The 18,946-nt window shown below is 41.6% G+C and overlaps 1 protein-coding gene and 1 long non-coding RNA gene across 13 annotated transcripts in view; one reads left to right on the top strand and one right to left on the bottom strand.

The window, feature by feature from the left end:
* Positions 1–18,946, bottom strand: part of PDE5A (phosphodiesterase 5A) — a 103,629-nt gene that overhangs the window by 42,232 nt on the left and 42,451 nt on the right. For 4 of the 12 annotated variants that reach the window (XM_005495285.3, XM_026798116.2, XM_074542057.1 and 1 more), the window contains one exon: positions 13,039–13,141. The exons of 1 other annotated variant lie outside the window; for it this stretch is intronic. In XM_005495285.3, the coding sequence (XP_005495342.2) occupies positions 13,039–13,121 (83 nt within the window). In that variant the 5' untranslated portion in view covers positions 13,122–13,141. Of the gene's footprint in view, positions 1–2,753; positions 3,014–4,839; positions 5,102–5,208; positions 5,594–5,687; positions 5,827–6,216; positions 6,701–13,038; positions 13,142–18,946 lie in introns of those variants that run through there. 7 more of the 12 variants (XM_005495287.4, XM_014272909.3, XM_014272913.3 and 4 more) reach the window with 6 other exon arrangements.
* The window catches only part of LOC141729211 (uncharacterized), a 76,492-nt gene that overhangs the window by 15,228 nt on the left and 42,318 nt on the right, over positions 1–18,946 (top strand). The window lies entirely within an intron of this gene.

The raw sequence follows: 18,946 nt of genomic DNA, 5'->3' as shown, positions 1-18,946 counted from the left end.
TTCAGTGAAAAATGGATTAAGAGTTAAGTTAACATGTGCTTGGAGACCTCACATAAATCTTCAGCACTGGTTATTTTCCACCTGAATTCCTAAACCAGAGTTGAAGTATGACTGAAGTGCAGAGGCTCTGGGATGGCTCTCTCTGCTGGGGTGAGTGCACATAATGCACAAATAAGTGGGAAAATACACATCTTTTACTAAGCAAATATACTTTGTGGCAATATTTTCAATGCCAAGCCCAGTGTGAAATTACACTCATTGTGTTATACATGAGGGCTATTTGAGTAGGGCTTCTTTTCTGGCAGTTTACAAATAGCCCCTTCTGTATTTAATGCCCTTTTTAAAATACAGTTTTCTTCAAGTCAATCATATAAATGAGAAAGCATTCTATATAAATTTATGTATGTTTCTTTTCCAGTAAGGAAAAAAAAATACTTCTATACTGTGCTTTTATTAACTATATTTTTCCATGACAAAACTAAAACAATTTAAGGGTGAAAATGAAAGTAGGTGGTAGCATATTAGTTCACGTCAAGAATGTATTGCCTATATCCTCTTTACATGAGGGTTCTTCAGCAGATACCCAATACAGAATAACCCAATAACTTAGAAATCAAAGAAAGCTGTTGAACTTTCTTGAGTCTCCTGCAGAGGAGATCAAAAGATCAAAAGTACTGTAATATGGTAATGGTTAGCCTGAAACAGAAAGAGGCAAAAACTGTCAGAGTGGTTTGCCCCATCTTATTTTCTACCCATACTCTAAGACTCACCAGTGTATTTTAATTAATGTGCACACCCATTTGTTTCTTTATTGCACAGGGCAAGTGGAACTGAGGGAAAGCACATTCTCCTTGTAGCCACTCACAGCTTCTGCTGAGTTGTTCATCACCATATCAAAGATACTGTGTAGGAGTTCAGTTTAGAGCTTTGGGGGAATTTAAGATGTAAATTGCTAGTAAGTGGTTTCTTATCATTTCTCAAATGACAATTTCTTCAGTCTACAGTAATTGCTGTTTTAAAGATTACTCCAGCTTTCACTTCACTATTTCCAACAACAAATGCCAGATTAGTCAATCACATTTGCAACTAGGTGAATACTGGTAACATTCCTCAGCTTCCTGAATCAGTAGTTAAAATATTTGGGAGCATCTTAAAGCTTTGCTGTTATCATGAAAGGCATAAGGAAGGATATTGATACATTATTTATAAGTGGGATAACTATGAGCATCATTATACCAACAAGAAAACTTTCCAAGACTCAAACAGAAATTGATTTTTTTTTTCCTGTACTTAGATCTCAGAAAAGCTTGGTAAACATCCAATAAAACCAAGTAAGTGGGAGAAAATAATAATTTTTTGGATTATTACTTTTTTTTGTATGCAACACCTTTTAAAGAAAAAACACAGGCTACAGCACATTTCAGTGCAGAAAACATCCAATAGCTTTATCTTTGAAAATCAGAAATTTCATTCAATTAGAAAAAATAAGCACACACGCAGTACCAATGCACTGAACACATATGACACAAAATATTTAGGAGCTTGAACTTCACATAGCTGGCTCACACTGAAAGACATTTTTAAAAGCCCTCTAGACAGAGACTAGAAGGCAAATGTCCTGACTAATGCAGTACTGCAGGCAGCACACTAGAAATTGATTGTCCACCAGCCATCAAGAAGAAAAAAAAAGAGTCCCAAAAAACTGTGCTTGAGTTTTCTCCAAGTAATAAATGTAATTGATATATTCAAGTAATGCAATATCTGAATTTTAGTACAGTTTCCCAGTAAACACCAGTTCTGGAATCCTCGGGGAAGTACTGCGAAGTACCATACTGTTAAGAACATTTATTTTTCAAAATACAACCTCACCTTAATTCATTTGTAAATATTTCTCAAACCTGCTAATAAGACAAGATGTATTTATAACAAAATAATCTTATTTCAACTGAAGGGCATGTAGGATTTGGGTCAATAATTTATCTTCGGCACACCATACATTTAGGGAATCAGGTAAAATTCTGCCTGTAAGAATACAGTTACCTCCAATTGGGAGAAAACAAAAATTACTTTTGCTGTTTTGGCAGTCTGCTGCTTCTGAGAGCAAAGAGCACTAAGAATCACTCCCATATTTTTAAAACAGGGACAAACAGGAAGTCAGAAGTACAAAAATATTCCATAGCGGGTTGAAATAAGTGTGATGTTATAGCATGGCAAGGCATGCATTGTTTTTTTTAAAGGAATGTAAAAAGACAAAACTTCAGAAAGACAAAAAGGCTAATGAATTTAGCCATAAATGTGACCCAAACCCCAGCAGATAATGCCTTTATATCATCTAGTTAGAACAACCATAGTTGCAGCAGCAAAGCAGAATCACCTTACTTGAAAATGTTTCTGCTTCTGGGAAGCTGGAATACGATAAGCAATTCTAAAACTTTGGGAAGGGGAAAATAAAAAGACACAGGGAAAAAAGAAAAAAAGCTTCAACTTCATAGGAGCAAGGCATTTAAAAACTCTTGACCCTTAGGTGTGCAGTGCCAAACTCTCCAGCCAGAAGCTTTGTCAGCCACCACAGCCTCACTGAGTGAACCAAATTCATCCCGTCCCCGAGTGTGCCGGTGACACACTTCCCCTTTGTTGTGCTGCACTTTGATCATCTTGGAACAGCACCTCACAGATAACAGCTATTTCTATTGCCTCCACATGCCACTCACCTGCCTGGTACAAAATAAAGTAATAAATATCTGATTTCATACCTTCCTACTCATGGGATCCCAGTTCATTCACCTCCTCAGAGGAGGGAGGACTCCAGCTATTCACCTGGATTACAGGCCTGTAGGATTGCAGCCTCGCACTGCTCCCATGGAAGTCAATCAGCGCGGTTTTATCGGACAATATCCATAAAGGGAGCCCAGCCTGGAAGGAGGCTGAGATGTGGCCTTCCTGCAGCCACTGCCAGCCTCGAGGCATTGCAGATCAAAATCCAAGGTGTGAGCCCTTGGAATGTGCTCATCTTCTGCAACACATCGGAGGGGAGAGAGAAACACAGGTGCACACTTGTTAAGCTGACAACCTGCAGCCCTTCTCTCCAAGAAGCCAGCACATGGGCTGGGGAGCACAGTGACTCCAACAACTGTCACTTTATGAACATATTGTGAATAGAAAGAAACCGCTTTTAAAGTGCCACCTCGCCAGAAAATACAATTTTTATTCAAACCACAACAATGGATACTAATATAAAACTGCCCGATGCAAACTGGATCAGGAGGCAACTATTCAATTACATGAGATGATAACCCTAACACCATACTTAAAAAAATCACAAAGCATACATCTTCTAGGTATTTTTTAGACACTTAATTAAAACTTCTTTGTGTCTGGAAATTACCAACAGAACTACCATATCAAACACAGTGGGAATTAATTAATTGCAGAAAAAATATATTAACTACTCAAACTCATTATAAAATTTCTAAATTAGGTTCTAACTCAAAGCTCATTAATGTGAGTGGAAACAGCTTGTATTATGCAGTCAAAAGTGATGGAGCAGGTGATCTTTTCCTAGTCCTATGTAGAAATATTTGAGAAACAGATACAGAAACTATCTTTATCCCTTAGCAATTGTGCCTCACAACATGCAGCTGAATATGCCTCCATGCTCTGCAAAACACCAGATTAACTTATTGGTCTACTGCTTCCAGGACCTGTGAGAACTTTGGCATATTATGAAACAAAACAAAAAAAAAGAGAAGCAGTAAATTATGATTAGAAAAGTGTTGAAACTAGTTCAGGGAACCCTGCTTTACTTGAGAGAGTAAATATAATGCTAAGTAGCAAAACATTAACAGCATAGTCTTTGTTCAGTGTTTGCTGCACTGCAAAAATTCAGCTAAAACAAAGCACTGTATTAGATGCTAGGATTTTCTGTTTTCAAGCCCCAAATAACACTACCAAGTGGAACACTAAACCTCTTTAAAAAGTACAGCTGTTCTTTCAAACCACTCAGCTCTACACGTTACCATCTTTGTATCAAATGCAGTGGAGTAATTTGTCATTTGTCTTTCTAAATGCAAACTTACATATAACAGAGATATTCCCTATTATATATAGTTTTCTATTTATACAATAAGGACAAAGAACATTCTATGCAAGACAGCAGAGAAGAGAGTTTTGAGACAATTGCAATGTTTCCGTCATTTCAGAAACATCACAGAATTGTTGCCAAGCGAGGGCTCAAAAGTCCACAGTGTTTCTGCAAACCCCTCTCTAACTGCAGAGGCATTATCATCTCGGAGACTCACTGAATTGTTTTGTCTGAAGTACTGCCTCTCTCAGAACGGCACAAACGCAAAACTGTGCCTCAGAGTGGAAAAAAAAAAAAAAAAAAGCTAACCCATCCTGCCCATGGGGAAAACAAATCTGACACAGTGGTTACTATTAATTAGCATTCCTATTTGTTCAATACTACATCCAGTTTCCAAAGGAAGCGTGATAGGCTGAACTAGGAAAATGTTACTACTCAAAGCTGCTAGCACCCTATTTCCTGGGCAAACAAGCTGCCCTTCAGTGCCACACCATGCACTGGTGCTCGGGAGAGCAAACATCAAGGTTAACGACTTCCATCTATGCATCCTGCACCAATGTACAGCCTTAAAAAAAAAAAAAAATCAACATTTAAAAAACATTTTAAAGGTTTCCCCCCCCCCCCCCGGTTGAATAAACCTAAGAGAGCAGCAGCAGCAGAAAGGGGACTGCCTAACAGATGGTCACAAGCGAGCAGGTGACCCCTGAAGCTTTCTAGCTCTCTGCGAGTCAATTATTAATGGGGATTTCTCTTCTTACCGCCCCATCCCATGCAGAGAGGAGCAGCAGCAGCAAAACCTCATTCAGAATGCACCCATCCCCGCCAAGTGACTCGGGGAAGAAGCAAATCAGCAGCGGCGAGCAGATGGTGCGAGCGGCTCGGGAGCGGGAGCGCAGCGAGCCCGCGGAGGCGCCGTGTCCGAGAGCCAACCGCAGGACTTACTAACCCGAGCTCCCGCTAAGATATACCGTGGGAGTGCAGATCGCCCGGGCTCCGCACCCCCACGGCTTTGTTTATCGGAAAATATTCAAAATGGAAACCTGACTCCACTTCTAAAAATAGCCGAATTTACTCCAAATCAACTTGAAGTCCCGCTTTTGAAGTGTGTGACAACAGTGAGCAAATACCTCGTCTTATCTCCAAAAGGCAGCATGTCAAGTCAAGGGGGGGAAATGCCCGGACGAGCTCTTCAGGTCCTCAATATTGGGTTCTTCGTAAGAACCGGCACCGAGAAGGGGCGAGCGCGGAGCGGCCGCCCCCGAGCAGCGGCGGCGCCCGCCGGCCCCGAGCCGCCCCCTGCCGGCAGCGCGCCCGCTCCCCGGGCAGCGATCTCTGCCTGCCCGCTGCCCTGCCCGGACTGCACCCCGCTCATCCGGGCAGCGATCCCCTCCCTGCCCGGCGCCCTGCCCGGGCTGCACTCCCGCCTCCCTCCCCTCCCGGGGGAAGGCGCAGCGTCCCAGAGGCGCTCTCCCCACTGGACGGGCTCCTGAGCCCCCTCCTCGGGCGGAGCTCCGGTCTCGAATACTCCGCGCTCGGCTCAGCAACGCTTAACCCGTGGCCCTCGGTGCGGGGGCCGCCCTTATGTCAAAAAAGGTGATGAACTCACAGGGTGACGGAGCCCTGGAAGAGCAGCCCTTTGTTTTGGGATGACTGAGCACTGACATAACCCGCCCTCCCCAAAGACATCAGATGCTCTTTGAGGCTTCTACCTACTTCGCAGGGCGGGGAAATGCCTAGTTGCTCACTACTCACGAGAAGTTAACCATGTCTGTTTTGAACCGAGAAGAACACAAAATAAATAACTAACAAGCCCAGAACGGGGAGCTCTGGGGCTGGGGCAGCTTCCCTGAGCAGCTCGCGGTGCCGGGCGGGCGCTCCCCGCCGCAGAGCGGCCGCGAACCGGGGGCTGAAGGCGAGAGCCGGCGGGGAAGCGCCGCATGTGCCCTTCGGTGGCAGCCGGACGGAGCTGCTGCGTGGTGGTTTCAGTTCTTGCTCTTTCGAGAGCGGGGGCGGCGGGGGTGGGGTAGGAGTCGCTTCTTTTTATTTTCTTTGGAGGCAGCAAAGTGAAATGAAAGAGAGCGAGGTTTTCCTGTAAAAAAAGGAACTGCCTCTATCCACCGCCGCTCCGGTCTTACCTCGTAGCTTTTCTAACAAAGTAAGAGCGGGTGAAGTCGCCGTGATCGTCCAGCCACGCTTCCACCGCTTCCTGCTCCGGCGCGGGGGGAGAGCAGCGCTCCATGCTCCCGCCGCCGCCCTGCCGCCTCCCGCCGCGGCTGCCGGCCTGGCCCAGCCCGGCCCGGCCCGGCCCGCTTTACAGCTGCGGTACCCCGAGCTCCCGGCCCCCGCCCCCGCTCCGCTCCCAGGTGCGCGGGCAGCAGGAAGCCCGGCCCGCGGCACCCCAGCGCATCTCCGGCCCGGCCGCCGGTCCCGCAGCGGGCAGAGCCGGCTCCACCTCCACCGCGGCCCCGCCTGCTTCGAAAAAGTGTCTTTTTGACAGATCGAGTGTCGCTTTAGAGGGTTCCGCTGTCGGGTGGCAGTGTGTGATCTCTGACAGACCTCAGCCTGGATGCGAGTACTAAACCCCCGGTTTTACAGTCGTTCATGCCTACAGTGCGGCTGTTAGATCCCTTTTAGACTCTGAATAAGCACAGCCTAGCTTTGAGGATGCTCAACGCACAGCTCCTACTTTCTCAAAATTAGACAGCTGGGACTGCAATTTTGGTTAACACTGAGCACCACTTTCATGTATTGTAGTTCAATTCTATGATGTGCACGTGCACATGTTCATAGCAGTCTATCCTCTGCATTCACAATGCACCTTTCACAAAGGCTAATGCATATCTATGGCTTCCTGTGCTGCCACACGTGCAGTGTCTTTGAAGGTAAGATAACAAATAGCACAATGTGTCCGGGGAGGGGAATCTACACAGTCCTGCAAATTATTCTCATCTGTAGTCAATTGAGAGCTATTGTTTGAAATATTTTCTGCTGCTCTTAACCCCCTTTCAGGTGTATGAAGACTTCTGATACAGAGATCTGTCTCCTGTATGTGGAGAGGTGGGGTTCTGCAGCTTGAGAAGGGGCTGCAGCAGGAACTTCACGGCAAAGGAATTCCAAGCCTATCCATGAGCTCGAGGGAAAAGTTTTATCTTCTATGTCTTTGTGTCACATCTCTGTGTAGCACTGACTTGGACACGTGTATCTTTTGGCTGTCAGAGTTTGTGTGTAATATGAGGCACACAGAAAGGGAGGTTTTACATGAACATTACTGTGCTGTAAAGAGGATCTCAGGGGAAATGTTGTGCATGGTGACCAGAGAGCAAATGTGGAGGTAAGCATAAGCCAGTTACGTGCAGCACAAGTCAAGCTGCTGTTCAAGGCAAAGACAAATCTTTGCCTACAGCAGGGAAATGCAGAATTACCAAGCAAACTGCATAAACAGACAACATGGCAATAAATGAAGCAGATGTTTAGTGCCAAAACCTGGAAAGAGTGGTATGTTAGGAAAAAGAATAAAATAAACCCGTTGTGTAAATCATAAATTTCTGCATTAACCATTTCAGAAAAAGAGTTCTGAGGTTACAGTAGACATGGCAGTTAAAGCTCGTAAGCTAGGCAGTTTTGGAAAATGACACTGTGTTAAAATGCTTAAGTATAATAGCAATGTAAAACATGCAATTATAGAATGCAGATTTTATAAGTAACTGAAATGCCATTCCTTGAACGGTCTCATATGGAATATTGATCATGGTACTGCTCATCCAGTCTCAAAAAGCAATTGCAGAAGAAGCAAACACATGGAAATATCTTCTTTGTTAGGAGCAGAAAGAGTTTGTTTACAAAAGGAGAAATACAAATATATAATTTAATTACTAGTATTTAAAAAGTAGGACAGTATTTTCTCTCTGTCTCATAGGAGAATAACAAGGTAATGGTCAATGCAATTATGTCAGCTGCAATAGATAGCATCTCATTTCATGTAATTAGGAGTAGCACTAATAGAAATAAGCATTTATCCTGTGGTAACATCCAGTAGGCCCCAGTCAGGAGCAGAGGTTGCACCAAGGAGCACTGTAAACATGTACAGTTAAATACCAGGCCAGCTGAGGTGCATCCAGCATCCCTGTACTCGGTGCCACAAGGAACTGGGACTGTGGCTGCAGCTGCTGGGGCCCCTATTGAGCCTGCAGATAAGAATCAGTGAAGCCAATGCAAATGATCATCTTCCTGGTGGTCAGTGCTGAATTCAGTGGCAAAGCAGCAGCTCAAAGGATTGCTACCCAAGCAAAGAATAGCATAGTCTTTCCCAAAAGAAATAAAAACTGAACAGCTGGGGGAGAAAAAGGGATGCCTTCCTCGTATCCGATGAATTTCCATGAATAATAATGAACATGTTGTTTTCATTTTCAGGGTGACAGGAGGGGATGAAGGCCAAGCATAACAAAGAATGAATGGTCAAAGTGGAAAAAGTCTTCCATAATTTTGGCTTCCAAAATGCTCTGAAAAAGCTCCGTGTATCTTAGCTCTCTCCCAGCTTTCCAGTTTGTTTCCAGAGCTCAGAGGATAGAATTGATGTGGAGTAGCTCTAAACCTGAGAAGGGCTTGTAGTAATGTCACACAAATAAAAATGTCCAGTTCAAGTTTAGAAGCTGCCTGAGAGCAGCTCAGGGTTGAAGCCAGGAAGCTTTTCCATCAGTAGGCCATGCTATTGCAGGACTAGTGGATGGAAAAATTATTTGGCTGAAATCTTTCATCTGATGTTTTGCAAATATTGTCATGTAAGGAGATAAAAAAGTGGGGTTGTTGTCTGTATGCTCAAGGCACATAAATTAGAAATTCTGCTAACTCAGGATAATTAGTAAGAATAATAAGGAAGTATGTAACCAGAGGAAAAGTATTTATGTGATAATTTATGCTCAAAGAACTCTATATTTAAATTCATTTGAAAGTAATATAATTCTATTTAATTTCCCTTTAAAAGAGAAAAAAACAACGTTTCAGATGTCAACATTGTTAACTTGCCTGCCTTATTCATTAGATGAATTGGAGCAGCATTTAGCTTTGCTATGAAGTGGGAATTGGCTGTCTTTCTACCATCTCTTAAATCTGGAAAACAGTTGGTCCATTTTGGCTCCTAAATCAAGTTTAGGACTGTACTATATGACCAGTGAGGCTAGAATGTGATAAGGCAGAGGAAACTATTCCACTTCTTTATTAGCCAGCACTTTCACACATATGCAGTGGAAGAATCCTAATACTAGTGTGGCAAGTTTCCATTCTCCTTCCATTCTGTTGCATAAGGAGAGTGAAATAATAACCAAAATTCAATTCATTTAACATCTAATAGTTATTTAGTGATGAAAACACTAAATGATGAGAAGGTCTTATAAATTTATTCTCTCAGTCCTTTCCAAATAATTGCTGGAAATGTTTCCCCAGAGCTGCTCAGCAATTGCATAACCTGCCCTCTCCTTTGGGATAACAGTGCATATGTCCTACAGGAAGCCATGGAAAACAGTAGCTTCCTCCTATTTTGATTTAAATGTGACTGAGCATTTGCGTCAATCAAAGTACCAGGCAAAATTATTGTTCACGTCAGGAAAGCAGCACCTTCTCAAAGCTGTTTTTAATGCATGGATATTTGTCTGGAAAACACTGTCAGACTTTATCTCCTGAAAAATGTAAGTTAGGATTTGAGTTTGACATATTAGCATTTGATATGTAAATCTATCAGTCTGCTCAAATTTTAACTTTTTCTGATTCCTATTGGAAGTCTCAGGATAAGATGGAAAGCTGTTAGCAAGTCTCTTTTCTCAGCCTTCTCTCCTTTAAGCTAAGTAGTGCCACATCTTTCAGTTCTTCCTTGATCATCATGCTTTCCAGCCCTCTGATCATTAATTTTCTCTTTGGGCATTCCCTAGATCGTCTCTCCCATTCCTGCAGTATCTCAGCAAGCTAGGAATAAGTAATCCATCTGAACACAGGTCAAATCCCAATTAAGTGGAAGGAATATTTTGGGTTCCTTGCAAGCTCTGTTCCTGTTAATACCATCACCCTTGCTCATGCCTTCTTGGCAACAGCCTGATGTTGTTGACTTCTTTCCTCTCTGTTCCCTTTTTTATACACTTCCCATGTACTCAGGTGCTGCCTCTAGTTCACCTCTGCCTAACTGCATTTTCTTGCTCTTGAACATTTTTAATTTCATCCTGTGCTTGCAATACATCTCCAATTTAATCAAGCTGAATTCTGTGCCTGTCATGCAATGTGTACTTGGCCAAGCTGAGTGCAGGGCTGCTGAAGGACACTGGTCTGTGATAGGGTTTGATCACTGGGAAATAACTGGATTTGATGCAGGTAGGTGAAAATGTAGGTGAATAATGGATGCATAGGGTTTGGTGGATTTTGCTTGGGAGATGGAGGGTAAGTAGGAAATATGTAGGGCAGATTCATTCCAGGCCCTTATCAATGGCATATCAAACTCTTTCTTCATTTACAATGGTACTTAGCTTATTTTTAAAGAGTTTCTTAGCTTTTACTTAGTAATTTTCAATTAGCGGTTGCTCTTACTAGTACTTTTACTAGTAATTGTGATTTCAAATTGAAGTGTTTGGTTTATACCTAGTCTAACAGATAATATTGACTCAAATTATAAGGGGCTTGTTTTCTAGTTGTGGTTGTTTGGAGATGGAGACTCAGTGGCAAATGATACAAATGAAAAATTAGTCCGATTTTTTTCAAGTGCATACCACTGCAATTTGGGCATTCACTCTTCTGTTTCTGTACTCATGTATCACAGATCTCTGTTGAACTTCTCACGCATTAATCTAACAACTGGAGTTTCTGAAGGCCCCCTATCATCACAAATAAGTATCATTTCTCTCAGTAAAACCCTCGGGTTTCTGGAGCTCTTTCTTCGGTACATTCTCCCAGTAATGATCTTTTTGAAACCACAGAGAGGTGTAGTAGCACCAATTCCTGTGTCATGGTTGATTCCACCTTGGATAATAAGAATAATTTTGCCTACACTTTGTCCTGGGAATGTGTCTGCTTGGACCTATTAGTACTATTTCTTTCTTTCACAGTAACTCCTTTTCAAAAATAATTTCCTATCTTTTAAATAAGATTTTATTTGTCCCTTTAATGAAAAACGTAGATTTCTCTATGCTAAAATATAGGCCAGACCTCACTAAGTATTCTTAATTGCTCTATATTAAGGGTCTGCCCTTCATGTTATTTATATCTCTATAACTTTTTGTAATTTGCAGCTTTTTCCATCAATAATTTTATATTTTTTGTTCAGATCATTCAGTATGATTTGGGTCCATTTAGTGTGGACCAGACTGATGGTATACATTGCTGGGGCTTTCATCAAAAGCCCTGTAGACTTGTGAGCCAAAGCCCTAATGAAATCTTACAGGAGTTTACTTTATCAAACTAATTCATGGTCTCATGGGAAAATAGGCAGGTTTTTTTATTCCTGACAAAACTAATTTTCTGTGTAGACTGGCGTTAATTGTACTATCATCCTTTCATTGTACACTGATTTCTTCCTGTACCAGCCTCTCCATCAGTTTCCCTGACGTTGATGTCAGGCAAAATGATCTGCAATTTCCTTATTAAATAATGGAACAATGCTTGCTTCTCCTCTGTCTTGAGGATCTTATGTGGAATTTCAAGACATCTTTTGCTTTGTTTGGTTCTTTTTAATTTTATCTTTTAGTGTTTAAATTTAGGGTTCATACCTGCTGTTATTTTAGTTCTGATATTTTGGAATCTTAGTAGTGAACATATGAATTTCTTCTTTAATGGATTGCATGAGGAATATTTTAGGGGCGCAGAGCTGGTGAAGTATTACACAGTGGACCTAAAAGTTGTTTTTAGGAGATTTTAGGAATGCACAGACATATTCTGGTATTGAAGGAAAATGTTAATCTCTCATTGTGGAAGAGCAACAAAAAAATTGAACAGTAAATACAGTGAATAAAGTTTATTTATGTATAACATTGATATTATAACCTAAAGCTACAACCACTAAATTTTCACTGTTCTGAACAATGTGAAAGGAAAATGTATAAGAGATTAATTTGTAACTAAGGCTCACTGCAGCACTGCTAAATGAATATGGAGGGTTTGTATAGAATTTTAACTATACTCAAGAAGAAAATGTATGAGAACAGCCAGACTGAAAAGAGGTTGTTATACAGGAGTGTGTCCATTTCTGACTACCCCATTTGATTTTTTTTTTTTGGAGGGGTAAGGCCCAGTCAGGATCCTTCCATGTTCTCCTTCACTTTTCATACCTATCCCCAGAGACATCTGTGGTGTTGATGTTCGTTTGGCCAAGGGAATCTGAATGAGAGTATTCACAATGTACCATTGCTGATCCCAAATCATCAGCAGGCTCATGGAGAGGTTTTCCCCACAGTTCATTGTGGGGAAATGAAATGCCTATTCATTCCTTCTCATCTCTTTTTTTTTTTTTTTAAAGCTTTGGCTGATGTGAATACCTGGGGCTATCAAAACCCTTTGATATGTGGTAACTAGTTTCTCTCTGGTAAATAAAAGAAGAAAACTATTAGAGCAAAACAATGAAATGGATTTTTAGATTCTCCCATCAAATAGCATGGGGTCAGCATCACCCTGCCTTCCTGGAGAAGTGAAGCTGTATTTCTCAGGAAATTAGTGAGTATTACAAGAGCTGCTGGGTCCAAATTGTGATAAGAACCTAGCTTTTCACATTTGGTTCCATGTGAGACTGGGTGACAAAGGTGAAAAACAGACTGAAAAGCAGGATTTTGTGTGGGGGACATCATATCTCTTTGCCATTTTGCTTTCCTTTGTTAATGTTGTACAAGAGTTTCTGTGTTTTATGAGAATTTTATGGGAATTTTTTGGTTTCACAGTCACTTATCACAATAACTGTGGTACTTATCACTATTTCTGAGATTGCTACTTACATTTCATCACTGGCAGGTTGCACACTGTTAAGTTTCTGAGGCAGGGGCTTTCCATGGCCATGTGTTTCTGCAGCCCTTAGCATAGTTGGTACTTCATGTGAGGCTGTAAAACCAATGCAAGGGATGAATTAAATTTGGATTCCATTTTTGTTGGAATCCAAATATCATTTGCATCATCTATGAGCTTTGTTTATTAATTTTTGTCCCTCCATTAGATCAGTGAGGACAGCAATAGTTGTCACTCGTACTGTACTGTAGGTAGCTATAGCAAAATAGAAAGTTTATGGGATTTCACTTAGGTTGTAGAAAAAGTTTCTGTCACAGCTGAAATGACATCAAATGAGTCCCTCGGTTTTAGTATTACGTTTAGTCTTCTGAATCAACAGGGAGCTGATTTTTAATCTATTTTTCTACAGCCATGAGGGTTCCACACTCACTTCTGGCAGCTTACACCAGGTCCTAGGAGAGGCAGGGGGAGTTGTGTCAGCAATGTGGCAGATTCATTTGGCACTTCTGCTCCCAAATGGATGCTGTGAGCATCTGAAAACAGCATGTACCTCACTGGTGGCTGCCTAATCTGCTGCCCTGGGTTCATGGTGAAGGAGAACCTCAGCCATTCAGCCCCAAAAACAAGCAGCTGGTTCAGCCCTGCCTGTGCACTGCTGTGGCACCCCATTTTTAGGCATTCACTGCAGATTTTAAAGCAGGGCAGAATCAAACTGTGTGAGAAGAAAGCTGCCAGAAAGAGTGAGGAATATGGGGGCAGCAGGATGGAAATAAGCACATAATTTTGCTAAAGTGTTCCAATATGGAACAATATTAAGGAGGCTCTTGATGAGCCTAAAACTTCTTCCAGCTGCTTGTGAACTACCAGTTGTGCCTGACATTCCTGATTTCCGGCTTCTAAGCCTGCTCTCTTTTTAGAACCTTGAAAAAAACCCCAGTTTTTATTTGAGCTTATTGAATTTATTTTAATTTTATTTATTTCCAGAGTAAAATGTTTATGTGGAAACAGGTTTGTGTGGTGTTCTCATGGCTCAAATAGAAATACGAGCACCCCTGAGGAAATGAAAAGTGACCCAGCATGGGCCAGCCTGTGAGGACAGCTGAGTGCTTGAAGGCTGCAGCCTGGCTCCTCAGTTCATCCTGCACTGAGCACGTACATATTCCCTGCTGTTTTCCTCCTTTCCATGTGAGACTGGGTGACAAGGGTGCAAAATGGACTGAAAAGCAGGATTTTGCGAGTGAGGGACATATCTCTGCCATTTTGCTTTCCTTTGTTAGTAGATGGAGAAGAGTTTCTGGTTTTTATGAGAATTTTATGCTGCCTACACACTTCCAGTATAGTAACATTACCAGGTGAAAGCATGGACAGAGAAGTATTGCAATACTGGACTTCAGTACATTTATACAGACTTCAGATTCATTCATACTGTGTTATCAGAATTTGCAGTGTGTGCCTTTTGATTAGAGCTGCCAACATCTATTTTTTCTGTGGCAGCTGAATTATGGGTTCTGTGAGGAAAACCTCACAGCTGATTAAACTTGTATTGACAGGACTGCATTCTGTACTAACAGGAAAACAGCTACTTCAGGCCCTTAAATCCCATCTTTTCCTCTGCTTTTACTTTAAGGCCATGAAAACCCAGAGTAAATCAGGAAGCATTTGCCACCACAGATTCTTTCAGTGTAAAGGAAACCAAACATGTCATTGCCAATTGACCAGAGCAGCTCTTTTGATACATTTATGTCTTCTTTTAATCTGTTCTCTGTCTTTCAGATGTGGATTGATTTATCCTTCCAGCATTTCTGTCTTAGACAAAATATTTTTGTTAGTTTGTAGGAGATAAATCACAGCTCTTCCTTCTAAGTACTTCGTGTCTGACTCTTAATTTCTTGATCTCTGTGTGTGAATAAAAGTCTGACCTTGTTTTGCTACTTAAAGGTACTCGGGGGAGGTAAGGGAATACAGAACTGTACATAATGAAAACCATCAAAAGGAAGAAAACAACACAAAGCTAAATCAATCTTCTTGGTGGTTTTGAATTTTTTGTGAGGTTGAAAGATGTTGATTTTCTATGGACTAATATTCATTTTAACTGATACATGGAGCTTAATATTGCAACCAGGTAAAACAAATTTTAGCATTCCTGTAATTTTGTAATAGTGTTGCTTGCTGGAGGTTGAATTATTTAGAATGAAAAGTGTATAACAAAAAAAGGATATAAATATGTCTATAGAAACAAAAGGAACAGGAACTAGAATTCTATGATGTTTATCATTACTAATAAGGAAAGGAAATAAATACAAGTTGTTCTTAAACAAGCTGGTAAAACTGAAAGTGAACGCTGCAAGTTCTCCCAAGTGCTTTCCAGCCACAAAAGCTTGCAGAAAGTAGATTTTACCACAGATCCAGCCCAGCTGAGCATGGAGCTGAAACATGCACAGTGCTGTTGTTTCCATTTGCTAACAGGCCTTACTTGCTTCAGGGGTCCCTGCACGTTCCAGCTGCTTTTCATTCCAAGGAGCTCAAAGCTTTAGGACAGTTTGGTCCCTTCATATCTCAGTAGCAAAGCTTTGGATCGAAACATCCTCCCTCATTCAAAACCAGATCTTCTTTCTTATTTATTTTTTTTTAATAATTCCCCCAGGATTCTTGCTGTTTCAGAAGAGTTGTGCTCATGAATAGTAATATAAAATAAAATAATTTCTGAAGCTCTTACTACAATGTAATTAAAAAAGATGGGGGTGAAATATCTGAAATATCTTTCAGATTGTGTGTTTATCTGTGTCTTTGACTCTCTATCAGTTCCTGTAACTCCAGGACCCTTCAAATTCATCAAGCACATCTAGTGGAAAGATAAATGTAGCAAAGTACTGTGAGCACCTCCAAGAAAAATAGGTGTCCTGTTGAGACGAGACAGCATTTTCATGCCTTCATCAAGAGTCAGGGTGTCAGTGACCACCTCAGGAGGGGACAGCATCCAGGCAGCAGAGAACCAGCAGTCCCACAAAGGTGTTAATATGATTAATATTAGCATAATTAATATTAAAAACTTGGCAGCCAAAAAGTACAAATAGAAAAAACGCAGCTGGGTTTATTCTGATGCTCCCAGAGCAAGCAGCTCTCTTGCTTCAGGCTGGACTCTGTCTGCTCTCTTGCTCCTTTTCCCCTGCTGACATCTTACCCACTACTTGCAAGAAGAGTGTGGAGACAGCATAACTTTGTTACCTTGCCTAATTTTGCCCTCTTAGTTTTAGTTTCTTTTGGAAGAAATTGGAGAAATGTCCCTCTGCACGTCGACCTTGCAGCTTCCAGCTCTAGAGTCAAGTTCTTTTCTGGTGTGTCTGGTGTCCTCACCACATTTCACCATATTCCCTTTTGTTCTTGCTCTGATCATCACCAGCACTTGCAAATACCTTACATCTTGTGCAAGAGCAAAATACCCTGTCCTGTTCACATCTCCCTCTTCTTTGGCAGCACTCAGACACAAGTCAATAGCAACAGCCATCATTATCTGACCATGCTGCTGCTTCTGGTTTGTTGCTCCCCTTTTGATCTCACTGTCTTCTGCTCACAGATCTGTGGTGCTTAAAAAGGTCCTTGGGACACGGACCAGGCTTTGTGTTTTGTACAGGGTGTTTCTGTTCTCTGGATGAATGTCTTGACCTTTAAAAGGCAACTCTAAGGCTGTCAAAATGTGGTTTATTTAATCAAGAATCTAATTCGGAGATAGCAACTCTCTGTTACAGGCCTGAAATTCTCTCTTTGTATTGTTCATGCCAACACAGCTTTGCCCACCCAAATGTTCATGGAGCTCAAATAAAAGGAGCTGTAAATAGAGAAGAAAATGCCTTCAAAATGGTGAGATAATCTTTGTTAATATTTATGTTCTTCCTTGTTGGCAAAATGGGTCGTTTGAATCTGTTTTTATTTCAAAAATGAGAAAAATACAACTGATACTTTTTTTTCCTCAGTGGAGCAGATTAGTGAGCTCCAGTGAGCTAAACACAACACAATGAAATGAAGCAATTTAAAGAAAACCATTAAAGGTAAAAACATTTGAGTAATCAACAACAATGTTCCCTTCAGAACAGGTCATTACAACAAAGCTGGTTGTGCTGCCAGTCCTGTTGATTTTCACTGACTACAAAGCAGAATAGAAACTTTCTCCATAAATGCCTGGGTGCTAATGCAGGAAGGTGGCTGTGTAATCTGAGCTGTCTGACCCTGGCAAAGGAACAGACTGTAAGCTCACTGCCTAAGGAAATTATTAAAAAATTCAGTGCTGGGAGGAGAACTTGCTTCTTTATTAATGTTTATCAGATTAAAGAAGTTAAATAACTGAAGCAATATGAGCAGTGCATAAAAGCTGGGGAGTGAAAGGAGAAAAACTGGTTTGGGAGTGTGCCATGGCTTCTGTCACAGAGCATCTCATTGATCTGCCTTCCAATTCATCCTGTCAAACAGCTGGCATGGCCTGGGGTCCGCAGGCAGAGGAGCAGCACCATTCATTCACCCTGCTGTCCTGAGCACAGATGCTTTCCCTGGTGCCTGGTAGTTCCAAGCCAGCTTCCAGAGCTTTGGCAGAATCGTTCACAGATGTCTGACACACCAGGATGACACAGAAATTCATACAAAAGGGACATGAGGTTAATGCATAGTTAATACTGTTGTCTTTATCTCTGTAAAGTGTATCTCCATGAATCTCGTCGGAAATAATATGTGCACACTGCATTAAAATTCCTTCTTGGAAAGTATATATCCCAGAAGTTAAAGAAGCTTTTTTATTTGCATGTGAGAGTTTGAATGTGCTTTGAAAGGAATTGATCTGTCAGTGCTGGGGCTGAGATCGTTACCCACAGAGCACAGTGCACAACTCGCTCTTCAGAGAGCCTTTAATGTGCCCATGCTGGCAGCTGCACTGCCCAGCAGAAAGGGGAGGCTGCAGTGGCATCCTTCTCTTCTCAGTACCACACTTCTGCTGCGGCTGACTAAACCTCCCCAGTAAAAGCTGGGACCCTCAGGCCAGTCCCACAGCACACTGCCATGTCCCTGCTCCTCCTCAGCGTTGCTGTCAGGCTGGTAGGAAAGTGTTGGAGATTTTTTCAGAAATGGCTCAGAAGGCAGCTGTGAGGAGTAAAATTCTCACAGCCGGTTTCTGTAAACAGCAGAAGTTCTCAGGTTGTTTTTAATTACAAGTAAAAGTGACAAACATGAAGGCCTTGAGAACCTTGCATACCAGAGTTCTCAGGCAGCTTTCTCATAACAAGTGGATATTCTATCTTTGGCTGTTTTGGGAAAGCAAAAATAATTTTGAGAACCCAAATCTTGGTATTGGAAACAAAAGGAGGGGTTGGTGTGTTATCTCTGACCTATTGTGAGCTCCGGTTTGCAATATGCATGAACTTGGTTAACACAGTTATAAAAAGTGACTGATTGAGTTAATAAACAGAGTCAGATGCTGATCAAGGAAAGATGGGTCTTCTCCCTCCGACTTCAATAGGAAAGCTCAGGATTAATGCCAGCTCATGAGAGCACAGAATTTAGACCTAAGATGTTTCTCAAAGACTCTACAAGAGTCAGTACAAACTGAAGTGGCCATAAGTATCCATTTATAGGAAAAGTAAAAAGCAAAGTAGTGACAGACAGCGAGTATTTTAACAGGGGAATCTAATTTTTCTCCTTTTACCACATGTTATGCAAAGGACGACGGTGAGCTCTGTATTTGCTGGCAGTGGAGGGAAGTCTGGGGAATCTATTCAGTTTCCTCCTCATTTAAACAAACACTCTCAGAACCATGACCAAGAAAGGAAGTAAAAGTACTTAGCAAACTTATATTAAGTGTTCTAACTCAATGTTTGTATTTTGCTCCTGAAAAATATACTGACTGTATTGATAGCACAG

Source organism: Zonotrichia albicollis, chromosome 5, assembly GCF_047830755.1.
Source record: "Zonotrichia albicollis isolate bZonAlb1 chromosome 5, bZonAlb1.hap1, whole genome shotgun sequence".
Classification (NCBI taxonomy): Eukaryota; Metazoa; Chordata; class Aves; order Passeriformes; family Passerellidae; genus Zonotrichia; species Zonotrichia albicollis.
Note: the sequence above shows the minus strand (reverse complement) of the source record. Positions and strands in the feature narration are given on the sequence as shown.